A 25,708-nucleotide genomic window follows, 5' to 3' on the forward strand; every position below is an offset into this window, starting at 1 on the left:
CTCTGGTCTCCGTGCCCCCACCAAATGCCTGTTCCAACTCGATAGATTGATGGCATTCGTTTCTTTTGTTTATGGTCCTCAAGCCAGTTTTCAACCCACACGAATGTTCATATGCAAGCTAGTTTGGATTCATTTGCCAAGTAAGATTAAATAAGACATGACTCCTTAATGAACAACCCAATACAGGACACTGAATGCCTTCACTCCATCCCCTTATATTATAAACTGTCAAGGTTTTCAGGGGAGATTTGTTACCTCTAAGCCTTCAGAGCAATTTTGACTTTTGACTCTACTCTGGGTACCCCAGTTGGGGTACCCCAGAACAGAGTTAGCCATTTGGAAGGTAGTTTTCAGGAAAATTGGGGCCAAATATCCTCACTTACAAGGATTTTTCAAATGCTGAATGCTATCCCCAGCCTGACTGGAGTAGAAAAATAATGGAAATCTCTAAATTTTCACAACATTTTGAATTTGACTTGGGCTCCTTCAATAACTTGGCTTCATTCTCCAATGTGCGAGATGGAGAACCCCCCCCAGAAGCCCTCCTCCCCTGTCCCCACCCGTACCTTGGACAACATCTGCCTTTGCACCATGCCAGACTGCACCTTTGGAAGGCTTTATCAGAAGAATTATCCTCTAACCCTCTCTCTGCTGTTGCCCACCCACTGAATCGACAACCAGTGCTGTTGTCTGCCAAGGAGCAATGTCAACCAGGAGGACAGAAAGTCCTGGATGAACCAGGGCTAGCTGCCTTGTTGCTAGCAAGTTGCAGAAGAGCCACAGCAGTGTGCTCCGTCGCAGCATCCTGGTGCCTTCTCAGACACAGGAGCTAGGCAGCGTCCTGGGGGAACCGTGGTGCCCAGGTATTCAGAGGAGCTGCAGCTGCTCACCTACAGCCATCTGGAAACGGAGAGCTGTGTCAGGCAAGGCAGCTACCAAGGGAGCAGTGATGCTGCCTCCAAATCTCAACATGGCAAAGAAAGGTCATGGCCCTACAAGCATTTGTCTCTCTGCCAGAGACCTCTCGAGCCTTCTGTGTCATGGAAACCCACCAAAGCTTCTCTCCTAGGAGTACCCTACTCCAGACACGTTACTGCACTGCTCCAGGAAAGGCTTTTCACTGTGGTGCCAGAAATGTCAGTACCCCTTTACACAGAAGAGCTATCACTCCAGAAAGTCATGCCCCAAAGCCAGCATTACTGCAGTGCTGCCTCTCACAAGAATGAGATTGCCTTGGAGTGAGACCCTGTGCTGGACGATACCCCCAAAGATGGATATCTCAGGTGTCTGGGAGCTGACGTGAGCGCTGGTGGGTGCTCCAACACCAGACAGGGGCACACCACAGCAGTGCTGGTGGTCTGTAATCCGTGATGATTTCACTGCTCCTTGCACCTGCATGGGAAAGGAGGGGAAGGGGGTTTCTTCCCTGGTGCAGGGAAGGAAGAGAGGGCTGCTGTGCTCACTTTCCCAGCATACATGCTTGCATTTTATTTCATTTTGCTTTTATGCTGTTTCTTGGCCTCCAGTCTCTTGAGTTGCAAGAGCTGCCTGGGAAAGGGAACAGCCTGCAAGGGCAGGCCACGGTGTGGGTCCTGAGCCTGCTGTGCCTGCATCTATGCAGAGGCACGGCGCTCCCCGTGATGGTGAGTCCCTCTGCCCGCGGGGCCTGAGAAGAGGCAGGTGAAAGAGCCAGTGGCTGGGAAGGGGTCTGATCTTGCCGCTGTGCCCTGAAGCAAGAGGTGAATGGCAATGAACACCTGCCTTTGGCTGCAGTTTCTCTTCTTGGCACCAAGCACTCGTGTTTGGATTCAAAGCGCGGTAACAAAGCCCTTGCCGGCGAACACATTTCAACATGTTATTATTCCCAGGCCGGCTTTCAAGATCCTCTTTCTATTCCTTCTGTACTGATTGCTCTTGTTTCTCTTGGCTTCCAGCTCTGGCTTTTCAGGCTTCATTAACTGGAATTTATTAGCAACTTTAAACAATCTTCCTGCTGCCAAAAAGAGAGAAAGAAAGAAAAGAAGGAAAAAAAAAGAAGAAAGAAACAAAGAGGAGACACACTAAACTCCGGGCTGCTCCCTGCCTGTGTGAGGCCCAGGTCTGAACACCTCTATCACTGGAGGCTTTCTTTGGAGGGAAGGACTGGTGAGTGCCTGGGCTGGGACTGTGCCTGCTCCCGGTGCAGCCTCTTCTGTCTCTGCGCTGTTTCCATGCCAAAGCTGGAGGCTGCTGGTGACAGAGGAGAGCACAGACTGATGGAGAGCCGTTGGAGGAGTCCTCGGTGGCGTTGCCTCTTCAAAGCCAGATGAGACTGGAGAATCTGGTCTCTTGGCAGCCTCCGAACATGAGTGCTAATTGCATCCGCAACACCTTCCTGAGCAGCTTGCAGTAAAAACTAATGACTAACAGGTCCCGGCACACCTGAGAGGCCCGTTCTCATTACTGGATGGATGGGTAAATAGAGGCACTGGCAGGGAAAATTGCTTTACCAAGACCACACAGTGAGCGAGCAGTTTGGGCTGGAGCGGTCCTGGTGCCCTCATCTGCGCCCTAACCACAGCGCTGCCTCCAATCCCTTGTGGGACACGGCCATTTGGTCTCTGGAGGGGAGCTGAGCCAATGCAGTCCTGTGGGACACAGCCCAGCTGGACATCGTGGTGTGACCTGGGTGATTGCTTCACTGTCCTCAAGACCCTCAGGTGCCACCCTTCTCTCACTTGCTCCTTGTATGCCCCCACCCAGCATTGGTGCCTGCAGAGGACTGACATACTCAGGGCTCAGGTGGATCCAGCAACCTGGATTCGCAGTGCTCCACCGCAGCCTGAAGGGTGTGCAACATGGCACATTTGTCTTCAGTGTCCATGGGACACACACGCTTCATCTACCCCATTTTGCAGCTTTCTTTCCCCTTCCCATTATTCCTGTTCCTTGGTTGAACCCCAGTCCCACGCACAAGCTGAGCCTTGAGTCGAGCTGATCTCTGACTTTCATGAAACTCCACCTTCATGGGGAGCCTGAGACAGTGCTAAAATAGAGGCACAGCAAGAAGAGGAATCATAAAATGTGTGAAACACCAGCTCTCCTCCAAGCCTCTGTGACCCTGGGCTACTGGGACTAGATCTAACGAGAGAAGATTGGCAGCAGCAGAGCAGGAGAGAGGAAATTTGAGGAGCTCGTGGAGGAGGCGGAGGAACATGGACTTTCTCTGACTGTCAAAGAAGATGACAGTTACAGATCACATTCACATGCGTTCAAGGGCCAGGGGTGTCAGGAGTTTCTGGGATGTTTCTCAGTATTAGACCAAGGTTAAAACATCCCTAACATATAAGAGTTTCCAGGGGACCTGAAAAGGAGATTTGAAAGTCTGTGTTGAATTTGGCAAATATTTCTGGCTGAGGAACCTGTGATTTATTTCAGAATGTTCAAGCAAGCATCTTAAGTCATCTTCGCAATAAAGCAAATATACCATTTGAAATACCATTTTCTTTTCAAGTTTGACCCAAAGTAAAAGAGTAAAGGTTAAGAAGTAACCTGAAAATGAAACAAATTTTTTTGTTTCGGGTCAAGGAACTCTTTTGGGTTGACAAAAGCCCCAGAACATCCGTTTTGGTTCACCCTGAATTGAATTTTGCCAGTTTTGTCCTCAGTTGCTGCATCCTCCAGCCTGTTAGTTTATCAAGGATGTTACAGGGAACATAACAGGGTATGAGGCAGGCTGGGGCTGTAAGGTCACCCAAAATCCCTGGAGATGAGAAGCCTGCTGAAAGCTTTCCATCTGAATGAAGATAGGCACTTGCAGCAAGGATGGGCTGCAGCAGAGCCCTTGTCTTCATTGTCAGCCCTGGAGGGCAGGCAGGCAGGCAGGCAGGCAGGTCTTCCTCCTCCCCAGGAGGCACTAATGCTGAGATACCTGGATTGTCCCTCATTGCTCAGCAGTGCTTTCTGGTCTTCTCTGACTCAGCATGTCCCAGGACAGGCAGTTCTTCCATGGGGGGAGTAGACAGAAGGCTTGGTCTCGTGTGCTACGTGTCATCCCAGTAGACCCAAGGGAATGTGTTCAGAGTAGATGAAATCTGCAGAGGTTTGGGCTGTGAAACCTGAACAAACTTCTCTTGAGGATTTGTAAAGAGGTAGAATTTGTTTCCTTGATTCTTGTGCACATCCTGGCACAGAGGGTGATCCCATCCCGAATGTGATGGTCCTGAGGTAATGTTTTGGGATGAAAGTTTGGTAAAGATATAAGTGAAAAGAGCAGAGGAAATGCCAGGCAAGTTGTATTACTCATCGATGACAGCCCTATGAATAATGTATATACATACACTGTCCCTGTCTAGATGCTCTTGTTGAAAGAATCACTTTAGATTTCTGATAATATACAAAAATCATTTCTTGCTTGATTTCATATCAATTTCTTGATTTGCATAAATAGGATTACTGTATTATTGCTATCAAATTCAAGCATGAACTTGGGTATGCATAGATATATAATGCTGCAGTTTTCAGTTCTCCTAACTGTGATGATTTTTCCTACTCAAAATACCTTTGCTTTCTGAATGATGACTTGTGGCATTTTGAACCTCTAGCAAAATGTTCTCTAACAACTTCCAATTATTTTTCAGATTTTCCTGTTTCAACTTTTCTTCTTTGTCTCTTTCATTCATAATTATTTTTGGCTGTATGAAGCTGGCTCTTTTGGAGCCTATGAATATTTATTCATTGCTGGTTGAGACTGTTCTGTTTGTACATGATATGTAATCAGGACACAATTGCTTGCAGCAAGACAACTGTTAATTGTATACAACAGAGTATGGTTTCTGTGTGTGAAAAGCTGTACTACGCCCCATTGAGCGCTTTGGGTGTCCATACTTCAACACAGATGTTGACAAAATGGAAAAAGAAAGGCTACAAGATGGATGCAAGGTCTCAAAACCCACACCTTCTGTGGATAGCTCGAGCTCCAGAGCTAAGGAAGGATAAAAAATGACTCCTGCTCAGTCTGTACATGCCTAATGTATTCTCCTAATGGGAGGGGAGTTTGGGTAGCTGGGGTCTTTACAAGGCTAATGAATAGAAGCTATAGACAGATGAAGATGAATTGCAAGACCATTTGAAGTTAAAAACCTATACTATGATTTGATAGTTATCAGATTTGACCTGTAGTGGGAATAATGAACAACAGTATCTGGTTTGGACTCTTTAATCAAGACTGAATGTTTAAAGAAGTAAGTTTGTCTTTGCATATGTGTGTTCACATATGTACGTCCACTCATCTACAAACTCTTTTCTAAATCACAGACAGGACTTTCTGCTCATGACAGTGGTTCCCAAGCACTGCACGCAGTCACACAGGGCAGAGGCTCAGGTCAGTAAGGTGTTAGGCAGGTCAGCACCACAACCTGTGCACATCACTGGCATTACACTGTAGTACTGGATGCTGATGATTCAGGGTGGCTCCACTGCAGAGCATGTGGGATAGCACATCCGGGAGATGAAAATGCCTCCTTTCAGGGTCATGAAAACACCTTTTCTGTAGGCAATCCTGATATTTTGGAAACTACCATTTTTGAAATGTCAATGTTGTGTGTGGCAGTGGCTGCAAGAACTGATTCAGTAAAGTCAAAGTGTTTCATTTAGACAGATTAAACTGTAGTAAGGGTTATATACACAGTAAGTTTACAACACATACACCAAATGCAGCATTAATATCAGTATTTCATGCAATGTAATAATAGTGTTTTGAAGAAACTTCATTTTCCAACAGAAGCTGTTGTGTTGAAAGGAGCAACAGCATGAGAATAACACCTGGAGGTATTTCTCATGGTCAAGTGGAATAAGACAATACAGGTGCAATTTACCCATGCAGAAATGGCCAACCTCAATCTTCTGCCCCCCAGGCTCCCATTTTTGGGGCTCCCAAGGGATTCCAGTGGTTTCTAATGCTGGTGGTTAATTTTCACACTTTCAGAAGTGGGGCCACTCCTTCACTGACACACAGCCACATGCCGATCCCCAGGGATTGCGATTGCTGCTGTGTCTGAGTGTGCCTGCTCAGACCGCAGTGCACGCTGGTGTGTGGCGGGACACCTCAGCCTCTGGGGCAAATTTTTTGGGCTTCAGTTGCCCAGGCTCATTGCCATCTGAACTGCAAAGTGCCTGGGAGCTAAAGTGTCTCTGTGCAGGAGGCTGTGAGGGGGACTCTGTATGCAGAAGGCTGAGTGAAGCTCCCTGTTTGCTGGCTCTGCTCCAGGGTACAGTGTTGATTTTTGCTATGCAAAATGGGTCCTGTTTTATTTTGACTTTTGGCACGTGAAACTTCTCAGCCTAAAGGTAATGTCCTCAATCAAATCCTGCAGCTAGAGTAGCAAATAAACCCTCTCCCAGCACGCAGCCTCCTTCCATCTCAGCCTGTAGCCCCAGTGACAACGCTGGGGGTTGCTGCTGGAGCCACAGGCACCGTCTCAAGTGTCCCCCCCGCCACCCCGACCATGCTCTGCCCAGCGCGGCCGCTCCATACTTACAGCTCCTCCAGGAACCGCAGGTGACGGAGACTGCTGGGCTGCAGCTGGCTGATGTTGTTCATGCTCAGGTCTCTAGTGGGGAAGACAGACAGAAGTCTGATCAGTCATGCTGTGGTTTGCACAGAATAAACCCCAGTGCCAGGCTTTGCGTCCCCTGTCTGCTAAGAGGGAAAGCACTTCACCGCGAGAATCCCCTGCAAACTGCGTTTCAGCATTAGCATCTTATCACAGCCCAGGCTCTGCCTGCAAAGGGATAAAGAGGAGTAACCAGACAGAGACACTTGCTCTTTCAGGGCGGTCTGCCTGAGCTTCTCCAGGTTATGGAGCAAGTTAGGACACTTCCTAACAGCACAAGGGCTATTAGTGTCTCACATGTGTGAGTGAACAGGAAGCCCAGTGATGCTGGAGCAGGACGGTATGTCCTTGGGCCCAAAAGTATCTTTCTGTGACCGCTGGTCATGCCAGACACCACAGGGAGCTCTTCCAGTGCATGGATCGACAGCTGCTTTTGAGGAGACAGCGAGCCATGGAAGAAGGGGTACGTCCTATTGGACAAGTCTGCTCTAAACTGGAAAAACTGGAGAACAGCACCAGGAACGAGGGTTGGAGGTCAGCTCTGTGGGTGACAAAGTCTGAGTTTAGGTGTTGGAAGGAATCTGTGTGATTGTGCTTGTCTCAGCCTTTTTCATCTCCAGCTAAAGGCTCACCCCCTATCTGCTTAGGATCTGACAAACCCTCATAGAGGAGACTCTGCCACAACCCAAGGGGGCTAGGGGGTCTGCTGAGTCTTAAGCCCTTAGCACATTACAGATTCACTGTGAGCTGCCCGCTGCAGAGCTGTCATCATCTTAGGATATAAGAGTAGCAAAATCTGCAGGAAAAGGTGCATTAGACAAGCTGGCAGTTGGAAAAAACAAAGATGCTTCTGGGCTACGAGGCTCTTCAGGAGGTCTGATACTTGATAGCTGCAACCCTGCCCTCATGAGCAGCTTCACATGAAGAAAACTGTGCTTGTTACCCATGTCTGGAGCAAGCTGTGTCCAGGTGACTGCAACTGAGCATCAATTTTTACAACTATGAGGAAAGATGAGGTGGAATTAAAAGCTGGCATGGTTAAAATCAATGGGAATGAATGGGCCATATCCCCTACCGAGCAAAGCAATCCTAGTCAAATGCCATCTGAGGCGCTGGGTAGACTCATATGGTGAAGAAGAGGCTATTTCTGATCATTGGATGTGACGCCCCCCCCCAGTAACAGTGAGAATCTATCTTAGTGTTGGACAAATGCATGGAGGAAGGAGGCTTGTGCCAAGGACAAGGACTGAGGCATGAAAGAGAAAAGTTACCCTCAGCAAAACCCAGCCTTACGAGAGGGACCTCCCTGAGCTGGCTGCCACCTGCACAGCACACTGTCGTTTGAACGGAGATCCTGCAGACCCAAGACGTGAGACTGCAGGTCACATATCAAATGCCCCGGAGCATCACAGGCTGGCTTTGGGCTCTGGGTAGGAAATTGCTTCAGTGGAAAACAGGTTTATTGAAAAAATTACTCAAATTTTTTTGTATTCTTCAGTGAGAAAATTCCAAAGTTCTACTAGTAAAGGGGCTTAAAAAGTTTGGGGATGTAGGCGTCTTCATTTTGCACCGTTTTCCACAAAAGAACCCTACTTTCTGACCAGATCTCTTTGGCACTGGTGGAGGCAGGTTACACCTAGGGAGGGCCGAAAGCCTGACTTTACAGTTTCTCTGGAGATGTGTCCTGTGACAAAACTGTGCCATTTGGTGAGCCTATTTGAAGATACTCCTGGCAAAGTTTGTTTTGTTTTTTTTTTTCTTTATAACTTTCTCCTCTCCAAAGAAGTGGTGGAAAAATTCCCAAAAGACCTATGAGAATTCAAAATTCTGTTTTCAGAATGAATGCAAAAATAAAGTTATTTTCTGCATTGTTCTATGTGCAACATTGCATTCTATATTTGGATGATCCTGTGATACAACAGAAGGGTTAAAATATTATTTTGTGCCGCTTCTATTTTTATTTTTAAATCCCTAATGGCAGTTGATTCTTAACACCCATTAAAACATCTTTTTTTCCTACATCAAAGCGTGTCCTGTTTATGTTGTAATGAATCAGTTTGATGTTTTGACATGCTGTGAAACAATTTAAAAAACCTGAAAAATAATGTAAAATGAAAGGCAATGAAACAAAACACAGATCTGAAACCTCCAAGATCTCCTTGAAATTCCTTAAGTTGCCTTCTGCTGACAGTGTAGGGAATACTCCTTGCTCACTGCAGAGGACACTTTTCAAACCTCGTTGAACACATTTTGGGTGCCCAGCCCTTTCCTAGGCATGATGGGAACAGCCGCCTGTTCCACGCCCCTGGGCGGGCAGGGATTGCAGGGATGCACAGACCCTCAGCATCAGTCATACTCAGCAGCACATCAGTATGTGGCTGGTGGTAATGGGGAGGCCAAAGATGTTTTGACCCTTTCTTTCCTCCCCCTTGATCCATACCCTGATGAGGAAAAAAATACACTGGTTTCTGAAGAAATCTTCCAAAAGGCAGAGGAGAAATACCACTATCCCATCACTCAGCCTCACAGCTCCACCTTGCATGACTTTTCTTGAAATGCCCTGCTCCTCTTCCTCACTCTCTTGCACCCCTGGGGCTCCTGGCCACAGACAGGTCTGAGGGAAGGGGCTCTGGCCCACCATCTCTTGGGGCAGTGAAGAAAAATCCAGCCCTGATTTCCCAGACTATTGCATGGGGAATATTTTGGGTCATTTTATTTAAAACTCACTGATGTTTTAGGTGTTTAGATGCTCTGGTGGTCTGCGGTCCTGCGGGACTTAAGTGCAACACACCTGCACTCACAATACTGAAAAGAGGAGGCCCATAGTGCAGATCCTGGCAGTGGTCTGCTAGCTAATGAACAGGGAGGCAAATATGGTGCCAATGACTCAGCTTGAGGACTGTGTTTATTGTTAACTCTCCAGTGTGATATCCCACGGGGGCCCACACCAGCTCCTCTAGGGCAGTGGACATCACACCTGGCTTGGAGTGGTGGAGTTCCTGGACTGGCCATGGTACGAGGACAGCATGGAGGGGATGGTGGAAGGACAGATGGTGTGAAGGAAGAACGAGTTCCTCCACGGGCTGGAAATGAACTTCCTGAGCACAGTCCTGGGCTCAGTGATTTTGCTAGCCACAAAAGCACAAGATGTTTCTCCACAGGCTGTCCGTGCTTGTGTGAAAGCTGAGGCACAGGATTCTTGCCTGAAGTGTTGTGGGAGTAAATATTTGACTTATTACTCATGTAAAGATGTTGTTGACTTGTTGCTGTGTTTTCCCAAGCTCATGCTTTTCCTTTTAGTAAGGTTTCTTGTGTTATGTACATCCCCAGTGCATGCAAGAGTGGAAATGCTTCCTGTCAGGATCATCAGGGAAGCTATTTATCTCCTCAGGTGTTTGAGGGTGGTTACTTCAGCCAGCCATGTTTAGTTAATTTTAAAAGGAACCCGTGGTGTTTGAACCTTGTTGGATTTTTTTTTTCCAGAAGCATCTGGCAGAAGGATTAGAGATTCATGGACTAAATGGATTAGGGATTCATGGCCTAAATGGATTAGGGAATCCTAATCCAGTGGAGTCAAAGAAGCATTGGGTCACTCATATCTAAGCATGGCTATTGTCATTTGCACCGGAGAAACCACTACAAAGATGAGGACCATACCATAGCAGGCATAGAAATGCACAAAGAACATAATTAAGATCCCCAAATCCCTTAAACTCTAGAAGAAATCAGAAAGGTAGGAGAGGAAATAGGGTGCTACAGCTTCACCCACACTTGCAGTGTAGGACCAGCAGAGGAACTGTCCAGGTTCTTGCCTTTGAGTTCATGAGACCACACTGCATTTGTGAACTGGGACAAGCCATCCCTCTCCTGTCCCAGAGTTCCCGTGTTCCGCTTTCCCCAGTGACTGGCCTGTCTGTCCTCTCTGCAAGCTATCAAATAAAAGCAGGAAACCTTTCACTGTCAAATCATTTTGCGTGGCTGTGGTCTGAAATGCTGACAGTAAAGTGAACTACTCCACTACTCCCGGAACTGAAACGCTGTTCTGGTATCACCCACATTTACCCATGAAGCAATGTCTTTTAAGGCCTCTTGCATTAGGTGTTGAAATTACTTATGCTTTCCAATAGCACTGCACCATGGCTATAATTAGTGTGATTTAACATCCCCCCCTTCCCCAACTAATTCTAAACATTTATCGTAAGCATTTCTAACTTGTACCTGCAGGAAAACTGAGACACAGTTCATGGAAACTGAGCTCATGTGATTCAGCCTCAGACCTTACAACTACTCTGGCCCTCGAGGGGTTCCTGAAATTATTTGCTTTGATGTCGCCTTCTTTCATGAGCAACCTTTGATTATTCACTGATTAGCTGATCTTCCTTACCAAAAAAATGATGTGACACACACCATGCGTTGGGTACTCCAGTAGGACTGTCTGCCATGCTCTTTAACAGTGCTAGACAATGGTTACCATGGTGTTTTAGTTCAGGGATGATATGAGCTTTAAAGATCAAAGGAATTTATCTTTGGCATAATTGCTCGGGCAGGTGGGATGCAGGCTGTGGTGCTGGTGCTCTGAAACGTGGAGCCATGGGTGTCCCTGCAGGGAGCAGCACAGTCCCAGTAGACTCTGTCCAGATCTGGTGAAGGCACCTGCAGGACCTTGTAGAAGTGCATGGTCTTAGGTCAAAAGGGAAGTTTTTTTATGCTACAATATGCAGGTATGCATGCAGGGCACCCTGTGATAGCTGCCCAAGATAGGCCTAAGCCATATCCCCAGGATGTACCTCTAGGGACAGCGGGATTGATGTGTCTCACACAAACTTAAGGTATCTAAACCTGCCCACAAAACTGGGGAGCAAGGAACCCTGTCTGTCACCCCCAAAGCTCCTGATACACCTCTTCCCAGACTATAAGCAAAGTGTTTCCCCAGATATGCACTCTAATGTGAATTAACACAAGCAGTCAACAGACCTAAAGCAAAACAGGTTGAAGCCACGCAGGAGTAACACAACGAGATTGTGGCTGCTCAGTCAGGAGGGTTTGAAGGTGATATCTGCAGTTATATGGTCTTGGCTGAGGCCAAGCATATAACCTTCAGAGCCAGATGTGCATCTGGCTCAAGAGCTGCAAAGTGCACATGACTGGCAGAGAGATGGTGCTCTCCTGGAAACCATCCCAGGGCTAGGACATTTCCTACAGAAAGAGCAGCTCCTAGCTATGGCTGGGAGAAGACATTCCCCAGCCATCTCTCTCTGTGCTCCAAAGGAGCAGAAAGTTTGGTCATTAGCTTCAGTCCCCTGAGGTGCTCTCTGTGGGTCCCTTTGTCACTTAGCATGACGAGAAGCCTGTGTCCTCCTGCCATGAGAGCAGGGGGAAGTAGCTGTCTTCAAGGAGATCTTTGATCTACAAGGTTTCTGCAAGCTCATGGTGTGGTTCAAAGGGCAGACCTTCACGGACTCAGCAGTGGGGTACTCTGTGGGCTCCTGGCTTCTTTCCTACCTCAGTGAAATCCCATACATCTGGCAACAGCTGGAAGTGATGACAGACGTTGCCCAAGCCACTGGACAGGATTTTCAATATTTAGGGAAATGGACCTTGTACTCCTCTTTTGCAAGGAGGCAAGGTCGCCCCGAAGAACATATCTGACTGTTATCCTCAGGTTTTGAGCCTACAGGAAGCTACTAAGAATCCCAAATGGTGACCATCTTCTCAAGCCCTAAATTGATCCACTATATGAATATCTTCACATTTTTCAAGATGTTCAGGATATTAATGTGCTCTCTTCCCAGCATGGACTCAAGCTAGCTCCTCTTAGTGTTGGTGCTGAACACATGAGTTCCTGGACTGTAAAAAAGACCTTCCTTACACTCAGGCAGTTGAGCAGGAATTTTTATGATTGTGGGGAGAAGCTAATGACCTGGTATCCTCTAGATTAATTAATTGCACAATTACAGCATTAAGGCCTCCCAGTCCATCAGTCTGATCTCTGGGGGAGCTGTAGAAACCAGACCAAAATTCCCATCCTTATCCTGGAAAGGTCCAACACTAGACCTGTTCTTGCAAGGCATGAAACACTCTTGTCTCTCTGAAATCACTAGGAGATGAGCAATGTCTCTACCTATCTTCTGGCCACTCTCATTAGCATCCAGTAAAAAAAGCCAAATTACACCACTTTTAGAAAAGAAGCCCAAAGGCAATAAATGATGGTTTTAGAAATTCTTCAGATTATTCTAGAGTGATTCATAAAGGTTCTTGTTATCTCCTTTCCTCTTTTATCTTGAAATCTCCAAGGTCACCACAAAATGCCTGAATTGCTCCGGGTAAAGCTGGGGCTGGTGTTAGAATGGTACTTGGAGCCATAGAGCCAGCTGAAATTTTTCCTAAAAGCCTGCAGGTTGAAAACTACTCTAAAGGTAGTCTCCATAAAGAAAAGGAGAAAGGGAAGATAAAGAGATCAAAGCAGTAAGAGCTCATTTGCATTACACCATATCTGGAGGCACCAGCCCTGCTTCAATCCCATATCACTGCAATAGGCAAGAGCAGAACGTGTTTCTACTCCCACCACTCCATGTTTGAAAATAGATCAGTCATCTTAGATCATCCCCCACGTGTAGGCCCTATCCGAGATCTCCACAATGTTTCAATAATAAAGACTCAGCCAAGGCCATTTTGCCAGGGTGAGATTAAGCCCATCCCAGCACCAGCAGATCTTCAGAAGTCTGGTCTGTGCAGTGAATAGCAGTGACCTACAGCAAGCACAACTCTCATGCTGCTCTGGCTACTCCACTTCCAGCTCCTCCCGTAGCTGCCCTGGCTCTGCACTGTGTTATGTGCCCTCCATGCATGACAGCAGAGAGGGGCTGAGCAGAGGAGGCAGTGCATTTCTGCCCCTGCAAGTGGTTGATGTGAGAACAAGAAGAAATAACTTTTAGAAGCCAGGTCAGGGCTGTCAGCAAACACCATCTCATCCCAGGGCCCACAGGGTTGGCCAGGGGAAGAGCTCTCCCTGGACAGCAGAGGAGAAAGGAAGAAGATGTGGGGTGCACAGTCAAGGGTAGGGAGAAGGGCAGACCACTTGGCAGAACAGGCTGCAGCCACATGGAGGAGACAGGTCTGAGAAGCAACAAGGAGCTGCCTCCAGAAGGCACTGTGTCATGGGACAGAGATGAAACTTGGGTCAGAAAATGAGGGCCATTTTTCCAAAAAGGCAAAACTTCAATCTTGCTAGGTGTACTCCTAGAGATTTTCCTCATGGGCTCCATCTCCTGGCTGCAACTGTCCTAGTTGCCAGAGGGAAGTCCACAGGGCGATAAAAGGGGAAAGCACTTCTGCTGTACAAGGCAGGGAGAAGATGGCTTGTCTTGCTGGGTATAGCTCTTATCAGCACGATGGGCATTGACATCTTCTGGCCTACAGGTGTGCAAGTGCCCTGGTGCTTCCAGTGCCCATTGGCACAGAAGTGCTTCGACTGGAGTAGGGGACTCCATGTACCAAACTGAAGGGAAGGCTGATGGAGCCTCCTCCCAGCCCCTCTGCTTTCACCGCCTGGACAGAGCAGTCAGTGCTCCAGGCTGCTTTGGGCTAGATGTCGGCAAGGACCATATTTCCCATTTCTGATACCATTCCACAAGTTCACATTTTTGGTGATTCCCATGAAACAGAAGTCCAGAAAGAATTGTTTTGGGTTGATCAAAATAATAAAAAATGTGGTTTTTTCTTTTTCTTCAGTTTTGACATTAAAAAAATCATCCCAGAAAGGACATTCAAAACCAAAAGTCATTTGAAGAGAAAAATACCTTCTGTCCTGGAAGTGCCCAAGCAGGACTTCTCAGCCTCTTTGAAATTCTTTTTACATTTTTGCCTCACATAGTGGGACTTGGCCAATGGTGGAGCTGGGTCAACATGAACTTTTTCCTTAGTGTGAGCACATCAAAACCAAAAGAACCTCTAAACTAAAAAGAAATATTGGGCCATGAACGAGAGCAAGGAACATTTTTTTTAAAGCAAGACAAATGAGATGTCAAGCAAATGTCCTTTCTGCCCACTGTGTCCTTTGGAGCAGCCACAGCCCAGCAACGTCCTGACTTTTAGCAACTAAATGGTCTCCCCTAAATGCCTGGAAAGAGCCTCACATTCCCTTGTGTCCTGAGTGTGGGTTTGTTCCCTGACCTGCTCCAGGTCTCTGCTGGGCTCCGGCTCCCCATTTGCTGGGCTCTTTGGGAACAGACCTAGTCACTCTCATGGAAAGCGAAACCTCTCACCCTGCCAGAGTAGGTGTCCTCTTAACACCCAGAGCAGCTACCAGGGAAAGGTAAACTCAGGAGCATCTTCCTCTTTGCTGCCCAGCCAAACCCTTTTGAAAGAGATAATGAGCAGTAAACAGCAAACAAATGCAATTGGTGGATCCATCACATTCCCCACGCAAATGTCCTTGAAATCAACTGAGTCATGGAAATACTGTGCTTTCAAGTTGGCATCTTCTACTTTGATTAAGGCAGGATATTTATGAAGACAAATGTGCTGAGAAACTCTTACCCAGCTTTGCTCTGGGACACTAGCCACACTCGCCTGAGGGCTGGCTCGGGGGCACGGTGCTGTGTCCCAGGAAGAGCAATGAGGAAGGGTAGAATGTGGGGCAAGGCAAGCCAAGGATGGTTGTAAGCCACAAGGCTGTTCTAGGGAGCCAGATACTCCACGGCAGATGCACTTGCCAGCAGACCGGAGCTGTTCTGCAACCCGCTGTGCCTGAGAAGGTAGCTTGTGCGTTACAGTCTACCCTGCCTGCTCCAGGCTCCTGCCCTCACCTCCAAGAAGACCTCTGTGGGCAGTTTCACTGATGTGCGGTGTACACAGGACTGTTTTTCTTCAGGCCAATAAAGGGCTTTGCAGTCCTCCTGTGCCACTTGCACAGTTGATGTGGGAGGAAGCAGTGGGAGCACCATGGTCGAACCCCCATTGGAGCCCACGTGGCGGGAACAGAAGTGAATTGCTACAGAGATGTTCCTGGGAGAGTAAATGATCCACCTGGAAAGCATGGCTTGTTGGACAGTACCAAAAAAGCAGACACTGAAGGAGCAGGCAGATCATAGGAGAGGAAACGGTCTAAGGAACCGGGTCAATGTAGAGGTGAAGATACCAGGACTCCTCTGCTTGGCAGAGATTGTGAGGAGAGGTGTGACAGAGAAGATGATGCTGGTCTGATGCACTAGGAGGATGTATTTTTTAGTTACAAATTACTGGTAAAGAATTTTGTAGAGTCCCTAGTAAGAAACTCCTACTATAAAGACACAAGACAAAGATACAGGACAAATTAATGGAGGATAAATCTACCTGCCACTATTCAGTATGATTGTCTAACGAATGCCGCATCTGGCTCAAGGGTGCCTAAAGCACTGATTCCTAGGAGCTGGGGTGTGGGAGTCCATCCAGGTCGAGGGCAATGCTTTTCCTTGTTCTTTTTGCTGCAGTCCTAAGCAAAACCATGAGTTCCTGCAAAGGAAGAAGACCACAGTGCTCCCATTTCATTGCTCTGTGTACCCTGCATCTGGGTTCAGTGGCTTTTTGGTTTGACCCAGAATGTTTTTTACAGGAGGACTGTATCAGCCATGGTAGATTAAGGCATTTTTCATACTACGGCCCTTTGGGCACAGTTCGGTACCCATGCCTGATTCAGAGCACTTGCTGCAAGATTCAGAGCAAAGGAGCTCTGGTTCTCCTTTGAGGAGCAGGCTGGGGTGAAGCTAGTGCGGTCTGCATGTACGTGCCATAGACATGCTTCTAACTGCGTATCAGGGGCACGTGCAACCACTGCTATCCACATCCTTCCTTTGACTGCACAAGGTTTGCACAAAGTGCACTTGACCCCACATAGCCTGGAAAAGTATCAGCTGGAAGCCTAAGGAGAGGCAGTATTTGAATTAGGGAAAAAACCTCTCTGAATACTGAATTCCACCTCTGCTTGAGAGTTGAAAGCCCTGCTGGACTCTTTCTAAGTTAATTTGTGCATGAGAGACCCTTGCACATCTGGCCCAGAGCAGCCACCTCTGTCCTGTTTCTCTTCATTGCACGCATCCTCCCACCACTGCCAACTTCTGACCCCCCCAGCGTTGTTCAGGAATCCCCGACAGCTGATGCCCATCGTCTCCAGACCCACTCAATTTACTGTCAGACCCCCTGAAAGGAGATGGTGGAGCCCATGGCAGGCAGGACATTGATAGCCTGTATTGACCAGAAGTGTAGGCAAACGTGTTGGTTTCTTTCACATTGAGGGGATCTGGCAGCACATGGTTATTCCTGTTAGTTCTCTGGCTGGCGAGAAATCAGAGAAAGGATCTGGCAGGCTGTATGGTCACAGACGGTGTGTGACTTCTGCCTGAGCTGGGGGCAAAAGCAGCCTGCTGCTGAGATGGGGAAGAACCGGGGCAAGGCACTATTGGGAGAGCATTGGGCCAGGCTGCCTCTCCACTTGCAAGTCATATCTCGGGGGGGTTACACCACCTCATGCGTGGAGCAGAATCTGATCGCACAGTCCTGAGACTAGCAAATGAAGCAGGACACATGAACTGGAGGGTTGGAGGAGACGCACTACTGAACCTCTGTGGAGTTTCTGTCTGTCACTAACTGGAAGAAGCAGGCAAAATTTGAAAATATTTTACAAGAGACAAATTCTAATCTTTTTTTTTAAATGAAAAATGTCAGAATGGCTGATTGAAATAGTTTATGCTGACATCAGAACATTTTATTCACTAAAGGCCAAGCCATGACAAAGTAATAATTAATGACAGACATTATTTGCATATATTAACCTGAGGTTAAATTCAGAAAAATCAGAAGTAAAACAAAACTTAAATTGAAACAAAACATTTCATTTCAGATTCAAACATCTCCAATATGTTTTCATTCAAAAATTTTGATCACATCTGTGTGTTGCCTGAAAACTTTTGCACTTGATGAAGAGCAGTTTTTGCTCTAGGAAACTGTTTCTCAGAGAAAAATCTGGCTTTCCTTCATATTGTAAGCAGATCCTTTTGCTGCTCACGAGGAAGCTACCAGCATGGGACCCTGCAAGATGCCATGCACTGCTGCTGTAGGAAGGGTCTACGGCCCCATGGGAACCGTGGTCTTAGTGCTGGGCAGCGTTTAGACACAGGAGACATTGCCTGGACAGCTGTTCCCCATCTCCCCTTGATGGAAAGATAACGAGTTTCTGTATTTCACTGGCACGCTGCTTTGAAGCTGTCTGTGTTACCTCCAGGGCTGTGCATGCCCCAATCTGAAAACCCACGTGCTAGGATGGAGAGGTGGCTCAAGCGTCAGGGAGAGACCAATGCACAAACAAAGAGCAGAGGGAGCAGGGCTTGGCATTCAGAGACTTCTACATGGGCTTTCTCCCGTTGCATGTGACCTCTTGGACTTGCCAAAGGTTGATGTCAGTGCTGCTGCTGCACATCATTCTCTCAGAAACAGGAATCCAATTACTAGGGTATGGAGGCTTGTACCTGATTTGGCACTTCTGGACAGATCCTTTAAAGCTCCTGGAAAAGCACAAGAGGTTTTCTGGCAAGAAATAATAGGAAAAACTTCCATCAGAAGCCTGGGTCTTCCTGCCTGTGATTCTTTGGAGCAGACTGTTAGCTCCAGTGATAACTGGTTTCTCTTACCCAGAAGGTGAAGAAAGATCTTAGGTCAGTGGAAAATGGGCACTTAATGTGCCAGATGCAAGCTGATGGCTCTGCGCCCAAATCCTTGACCTCATGGAGAGGGAGTGCTTCTCTAATACTCGTTAGAAAGCTCTGTGAAGATGAAGCATACAGATCTCCAAGAGTTAAGGTCCCAGGTGGGATTTATCCAGGGAAGGTTGTGTTGGAGACAGAGGCTCTCTGGTTAACACAGCCTGGCCAAGAGACAAGGAGAAGCCCCACCTCCATCTTGGCTGCGTGCAGCACCATGCCCTACACCAGCATCCTTGCACCATCGTGCTGCAGCCAACCCTGAACTCCCCCTGTGCCCAGCATTGTGTTTACCACAGTGGCTGCTGTGGCTTGTTGAACACAGCCAAGCTGCTTTCCAGATTCAGCTCTCCCAAAAGACCCCTCGTACCTTGTTTTGCTTTAAGCGCTGTTTAGATTCCCACTACCCCCATAACTGCTTTGCCGTGGGGTGGTCAGGATTGCAACTCAGGTGCTGGCAAGGCCTGGACCACTACAGATTACTCAATAGGGCTGTAAGCACAGAGTGCATGTGAGGCATATGCATGAACTTGCAACAAGCTGCGGAGAAAGTGTGTGCAGCACATCTGCACTGAGAAACACCAATCTCAACCTGCAAACAGACACAGCAGTGATGAGCATGGCCCCCTCATCGCTAACCTGCTGCTCAAAGGCAGCTGTATCAGCCTGGGAGCTGGCAGGAGGGACCAAGGGAGGCAGTGCTCTGTCTTGGGAAACAGTCAAGCACTGGCCCTTCCCACGTTTGGTTTGGAAACACTTTGTGGTGCAGAAGCCTGTGTTTAAATGGCACTTTCTAAACACTCCCAGCCACCATGACCAACCAGCAAAGACAATTCAGTGTCATAAACAACTGAAAGAGCCAAGGCTGTGTTCTCATGCCTGAAATGGGTGGAAGGCTCAATTCTGGCATTTCTGACACTGCTCTAGCCAGCTCTGGTGCCAGCTGTGTTGCAATGCTGGCCGACAGACACAAGAAGGTGGGCTGCTGTGAATGTTCCCATTTGGCTTGTGGTGGGTGCACTGTGATGCAAAATTTCTCCTCAAGCATCACTGCTCTGCTCTTACAAGTCCTGCTTTCGGAGACACCTCGTGAACCCAGGCTTGGGCTCACCCCTGGAGAGCAGTAACACCAGGGGAGCTGGGATCAGCTGGGAAACCAAGCCCTGATACCAGAGTGCTGATTTAGTGTCAGCGCTCTGCCTTTCCTGGCTATCCTGGTTTTCAAGCAAAACAAGCTATAGATTTTTTTTTTTTTTTTGGCCCATGTAACTCATATTACATGGGCATCAGCCCCTCCAACAAGGACACAGCTCTCATACTGTCTGGCTTGGATTTAAAATGGGTTAAAAATCTCTTAATCCAGCTACAAATCTGGATGTGAGGCATTGGGCTGTCTCTCACTGTAGTTTTTTTTTCACAGGCATCAGATGCCTGGGTGCAGTGAGCACAACCCTTGCCCAGTACAGCAAGTGCGTGCCCTGCACAGGCACCAGCAGTGTACTGGAGTGGCCGAAGGGAGTCTCCTTTGCATCCTCAGGCTTTGTCCCAGCTGAGGCTGTGAATGTCCAGCATTTGCTGCTGTCAGGTCCTGTTATCATTAAGGATCATGTGTCTGTTCCTGCTGCTTTGGAGCAGAAAACCCTAAAAAGCTGAGGGATGTTGGAGCTGGACTCCCGTGCTCCCTGCTGGCCCCTAAACTGGGCTGCTGGGGTGCTGGCAGCAGACAGAAGTCTTGACTTTAGTCATTCGACAATTGCCAGAGAAAAGCACTGCTTTAGCTGAGTGTTTGGGGGATTTTCACCTGTGCCTTCAAAGCTGGGGTCCAGCTGCCAGCACTGCTGCACCAGGAGGGCTGTGTTTGTCCAGGCTCAGCCCCCCACCAGGGCGGGCTCCAAACAGCAGCTGCTTCATCCAGCTGACTTGGACCTTGTCTGCACTGACCCACAGTCATCTAAACAGGGACCCGGCGGCACCCTTGCTGTTCACCTTGGCTTCCAGCCACCATGCTAGGGATCTCCCATGGGTCCTGTGTTGTATCTGCCCACCACAGGGATGCCTGAGATACTACAGGCTATCTCAGATGATTGCACTTAAAACCCCTGTGTGGGGAACTGCATCCAACCCCAAAAGCCTGTGGCAAATCTTTGGCCAAAGAGCGATGGTTGTGTTCAGCCCAGAGCTGGCAGAGGACCTCTGAGTGGTCTCTCCTGTCTTTCATACGCTTTGCACCCCGGCAGACAAGTCAGCAGGGTCCTCCTCTGAGCAGAATGACAGAGGGACACAAGAGGAGGGGGGAATAACAACCTCGTGCCTGTGGATTTTATCACGGGTTAAGGTGCTCTGTTATGCTGTGAGGACTTGTTTTCCAGCAGGGAGGTGTATCGCAAGGATACAGGATGCTCCTAATTGCCTGCCCTGCCCCCAGAGGGGAGCTGCCCATTGCGACAGTGGCACTATTCTAGTGACGACTGCGAGAAGCAATAATACGACATCTGCAGAGCGGCTGCCTCGAGGGGAGAAAATCATGTCACAACCTAACACCTGCTTAGCAATGAGACAGTGTCCAGGCTTTGCTTTTCAGCTCACTCTATGCCAAAACAAGTAAGAGAAGGAACAATCACGTCATGACAAGGCTGAATACATTTAATGCGCTCAAGCAGGAACGGAAGGCAATAATTCACTCTGGAGCAGGACAAGCTTGGGATGGTCTGGCACTGCAGATGATTTATATTTAGAGTTGGGCTTGGCAGGTGCTTTTATGGAACAGAAGTTTGGTTTTCTATTGTGTTCAACCTGTCCCAAAAATAGTTTAAACCATTCTGCTTTGTGGCACGGCCAACTATTAACTATCTCAGCTGTGAAAGAAGTGCACAAAATTGCCCTCTTCTATTTCTTGGGAGGTGGGTAGTGCTGGGCACTGCTGGAGACATGATACTGGCATTGATCAGAGATGGCCAGCCTCTTCAATATCCCATGCCCAAATATCTGGGTGGATTGGCAGAAACACTGGGGCCTGAGAGAGGATCTTATTCCTCTCCTGCCCCAGCCCTCTGCCCTGCTCCCTGTGCTGTGATGCTCGTGTGTGGACTGAGAATTAAAAGACCAGCTGAGACCGTGTGCTCCCAGCGCTGTGGCAGGAGGGCAGACAACATGTCCTAGCAGTGGGGCTGTCCTGGCAAGGGTGTCTGTGATGGGTTTTGCAGAACTGGCAGTGATGGGCTGCAACGTCCTGTCTGCATTGGCCCTGTGGCGTCGGCTCATGCAAGGCGATGGCCAACGCTAACACTCCTGAAGCCTGGTGCTGGCCACCCAGCCTGCGAGGCAGGGAAGGGCACAAAGGGAGCTTCTCCTCACGGTGTGGAGGGAGCTGGCTTGACCGCTTGGCTCTGAAAGTTGGATCCCTACCTTGGGCCCCATTAGACAAGGCCATGATGCCAGAGCTATGGGGTTGGACGAGCCTCTGCTCGTGCCCAGGTCAGTGTTAAATGTTTTGCCTTCCTCATGAGACTTTGAGTAAAGGAAATCTCAAAAAATTTGCTCCTGCAAGTGTGCCTACCTTCCCCTTTTTTTTTTGTGTAGGAGGATGGATTTGGACAGAGTGAGAAGGGAAATATCACCTTACTCAAGGAAGCAGAACAGGCTCTGGGGTGGGATTCACAGGCCACCCCAGCTATCTCCCGGTATGAGTACCAATGGCTGACCTCGCATATGGGGACAGAGTCAGGAAAAGTGAGAAAAAAACAGAATTTGAGATAATTCAGAAGCATAGCTAAAACTTAAAATAGCTTTTTTATATCATTTAAGTCCTGTATGGCTTTACAAAAACAGAAGCACTGTTCTTCCTGCTGGTAGAGGGCAGAAAACCACAAGACTGATGTTACGTGCAGAGATAGGATATTACTGGACAACTCCCACTGTTGTCTGCAAGGGGTGTTGGAGGCCATGGCATGACCCTGGGACATGGACTCTGTCTGTTGGCCTTCCCCCACCACCCAGGCACCAGAGCTTTTGGGGTGTATAGACTAACATTGGGGTTATGTACATCCCGAGCATGTTCCCTACCCTGATGCTCCCACCCTGTCTCTGGGCTGTGGTGGGAGAAGTGATGTCTGTGGAGCACAGGGACTGGGCTGTTGCCCAGGCAATCTGCTTGGTTGTCTTCACCTGAGAGCCTGTTGGCAATGTCTCTGCAAGGGGTGTGCTAAAGGGCCCCCCAAAACAGGTAATCTTGAAGCTTCTTGTTAGTTTTCCAGCCAGCTCACTTACATGATGTCCTAAGTGTGTCCAAGGACATAAACTCAGATAGCTGGAAAACTCATCAACCCAGAGCCATCAAGAGAGGACATAACAAAGTTGTGCAGCTGCAACCAGTGGACCCATATTGGGTTAAAACAACCATGTACTACAGATATAGCACTGGCCTGCTGCAGTCAAGACTCTAAGCAACGTGGCAGCCTGAAGTTGTTGTGGATCCCCAAAAAATGGTCTTTCACAGCAAAAAGGATGATGAAGTGTCAGCATAGCTAGTGCAGCATTTCCTGATCCATGCCTGCTACACCCACAAGGGATTGCAAAAACGCCATGCGGGCAGTTGCAAGTTGCGAAAGTGTTTCTTCCAGCTGAAAACAGATACCTTCTCAGCCCCACACAGCCCACAAGACCTCACCTTTTGCACCAGCTTTCTGCTGGCCTTGCCATGCACCCACGCGCTTGTAGGATCTGGCGTGTGATGCTGCCTGTCCATGTTCCAATGCACTATCAAAGGCATCAGGGAGACGTTTTTATTCTTACTGTTGGGGTAAATGAAAATGGGCTGGGACATTTTTATGCTCTGAATAAGGGGGAGGGGGGGTCACCAACCAGACATGGTTGAGAAATCTGGCAAAAGAAGTGTCAAAGCAGGTGGGGCAAGCTGCACCCAGAGGCAGAAAACAGTCACAGCCCAAGGATTCAGGTTCTGGCTTGGGTCCGTGAATGGAGCTGGCGCTCAGAAGGCAAATCTTGCCTGTCGCAAGCACACCGCTCTTGGGACCCTCCCTATCTCCGCTTTGCTGACAAGGCAGGACAATGGAGGCAGTTCCTGAAGCAAAGAAAGTTCAAATTCCTCTAGCCAATTACCTCATGGCAGTAAATCTTCCACCTCTCTTTCCCAGTCATTGGTGAAGCATGTCTATTGTCTGGGGAGCCTGTCTGTCTGCCCCAGCACAAAAGGGAGAACAATCAGTGGGCTTGAGTAACATCCGATGTATTAAAAGACAGAAGAATAAAGCAGGGAAAGGGCCAAGGGGAGCTGGGTGCGGAGGAGATCTCCAAGCGGCTGCTCCGACACATGGGTGTCTGGCTTGCAGAGGCATCCAGCCTTGCCTGCCTGGTGCAGGTGTCATTCAGGCTGGATGCTGGTCAGGGTCATGCTGGGGAGGACTGGGGACCCCTTTGTGGGGGGTTATCAGAGATGGGAGTGCTGCTGGCCTGGAAGGGGATTGCTGCCTACAGCGTTGTTCAAACCCTGCCCATGCACCCTAAAGCTTTCTTCCCTGTGAGGTCAAGCTGCCTAGTCTTCTGGGAGCAGAGTGGCAAACAGCCCCTGAGTGCTGGTAGATCAACATGGTGAGCACCTCCTGGTTCCTTCTGCTGCCCCTCTGCACTGCCAGGCACTGCTCTTCATCAGAAAGAAAATAACCTGTGCTACTGAGCTCCAGGCTGCTGGAGAACAGTGTCTCTATGTTATTGCCATCAGTCCTGATGGTCCTGAGAAGGGCATGAAGCCTGCATGTTCCCTGTTTCATTAGGGGTCAGTGGATGTCAAAGGAGGTGTCCTCTCCAGCCTTGCTGCTTGGTGCTCTCGTCTGACTTGCTGGAGCCAGATACGAGCAGCCTCACCCTTCCTTTAGACTGCCCAAGGCACTGCTCTTCCTGGGAAAGACCAAGGTCCTGGGGGATCAAACATGAAGCCAGTCCATGCTTAATCGACACGACACTGTTTGCCTGCTGTATCATGCACAACATCTGTGCAAGAAATGAGAAGCAGCTGCAGTAATGTCTGCTTTGAGTCTGGAAGAACCAGGAGCTGCACCTGTGAAGTGCTGAAGCTGAACTGCTTCACAGTTTTAGTCCCTCCATCTGCAGTCCTCTCTCTCTCAAGCCAAGATATGGCCAGACTCCCAATCCCAGTCTTGCTAGACAAAATTACTGAAAGTAGGAGAAAGAAGACTTAATGAAAAAGAAGGATTTCCTTTATGTAAAATGCAAGCTCTGATGAGACGAGAGAGGGAGCCCAGAGTTGTGCAAATCATGAGAAGACTGAGGATAACCAAGTGAGAAGCAGACATCGGAGGGCATCCCATCTGGCTGATGTCTGACCACCACCTCTTCCTGATGCTGCTGCTCCACGAGATCTTCTCTGATGACCACCAGGTGCGTAGCAAGTGCTTTGAGGGCTGAGTGCAGGGGAGGAGGAACGCAGCTGCTGCAGAGCTCTGGACAGGTAATGTGAGAGGGCACATCCCCTGCAGCATGCCCTGAAGAGCCTCTCTGCCTGCAAGAGGTGGAGGCTGGACGCAGGACTATGAGGCAGTTGCAAAGCAATCCACCGATGCCAGGACAGCACAGTATGCTTCCCTGATTTGTCTCCCAACTTTGCTGCAATCTCCTCTCTGCTCCATGCTTTTGGCAGCCTGTTGGCTGCAGTGGGTGCCTCTTGTCCTTTGCTGCCTCGCTGCCGTGTTGTGATACCTTTTTTTCTGTTTCCTCCAGGACAGGTAAGTAGCCTACCAAGTGACATTAGCAGGCACTTTTTGTACAGCCTGGGCTAGAGGGGTTTTCACTTGTAGCACAGCATGGCAGCAGAGAAAGGGGCAGCAGAGAGGAGCTGGATGCTGCTATGTGGAGACACAAAAAGGCTCTGGCTGCATGCTCAGCCTCAAATGACTCCTCTGCCCTGTTTGAGTGGAGCTGACCTTGGACACAGAGATTGAGGCATTTGTGTGGGTAATCTAGGGAATACTTTGGGTTTTGACTGCCTTCCCACTCAGGATGTGGCCACGCTCCTTGGGGTATGGGCAGACACCTTATCATGGTTGGAATGGTTGCTGGCAGCCTGATCCTGCATAAACCATCTTCAAGGCCATGGCCTGCCTTGCTCCAGGTCCCTGTGGTTCTTGCTCTGCCTGTGGGGTGGAAGGAAGCATCTTTGGGTGACAGTGAGACAAGCAGCGTCCCCCCATAGCCCACACTGGTTCAGCATTCCTGTCCAACTCCAGTTTGATCTTGCTTGTGCAGTTCAACTGTGCAAAAAGTTTCTGAAGGAAATCAGTGATTGTGTCATTTGTCCCCTGCATTTTGGACTCAGCTTTGGGATCAGTAGTCTTTCATTGCCCCAACAGA

General features: G+C 48.6%; 1 protein-coding gene across 1 annotated transcript in view; it reads right to left on the reverse strand.

Moving 5' to 3' along the window:
- LGR6 (leucine rich repeat containing G protein-coupled receptor 6) overlaps nt 1–25,708 on the reverse strand; it is a gene marked incomplete at both ends in the record, with an annotated part of 148,467 nt that overhangs the window by 89,943 nt on the left and 32,816 nt on the right. The window contains one exon of the mRNA XM_082329939.1: nt 6,519–6,590. Coding sequence (XP_082186065.1) covers nt 6,519–6,590 — 72 coding nt within the window. The remainder of the gene's footprint in view (nt 1–6,518; nt 6,591–25,708) is intronic.

Source organism: Platalea leucorodia, assembly GCF_965183815.1.
Source record: "Platalea leucorodia genome assembly, chromosome: 19".
NCBI classification, from domain to species: domain Eukaryota; kingdom Metazoa; phylum Chordata; class Aves; order Pelecaniformes; family Threskiornithidae; genus Platalea; species Platalea leucorodia.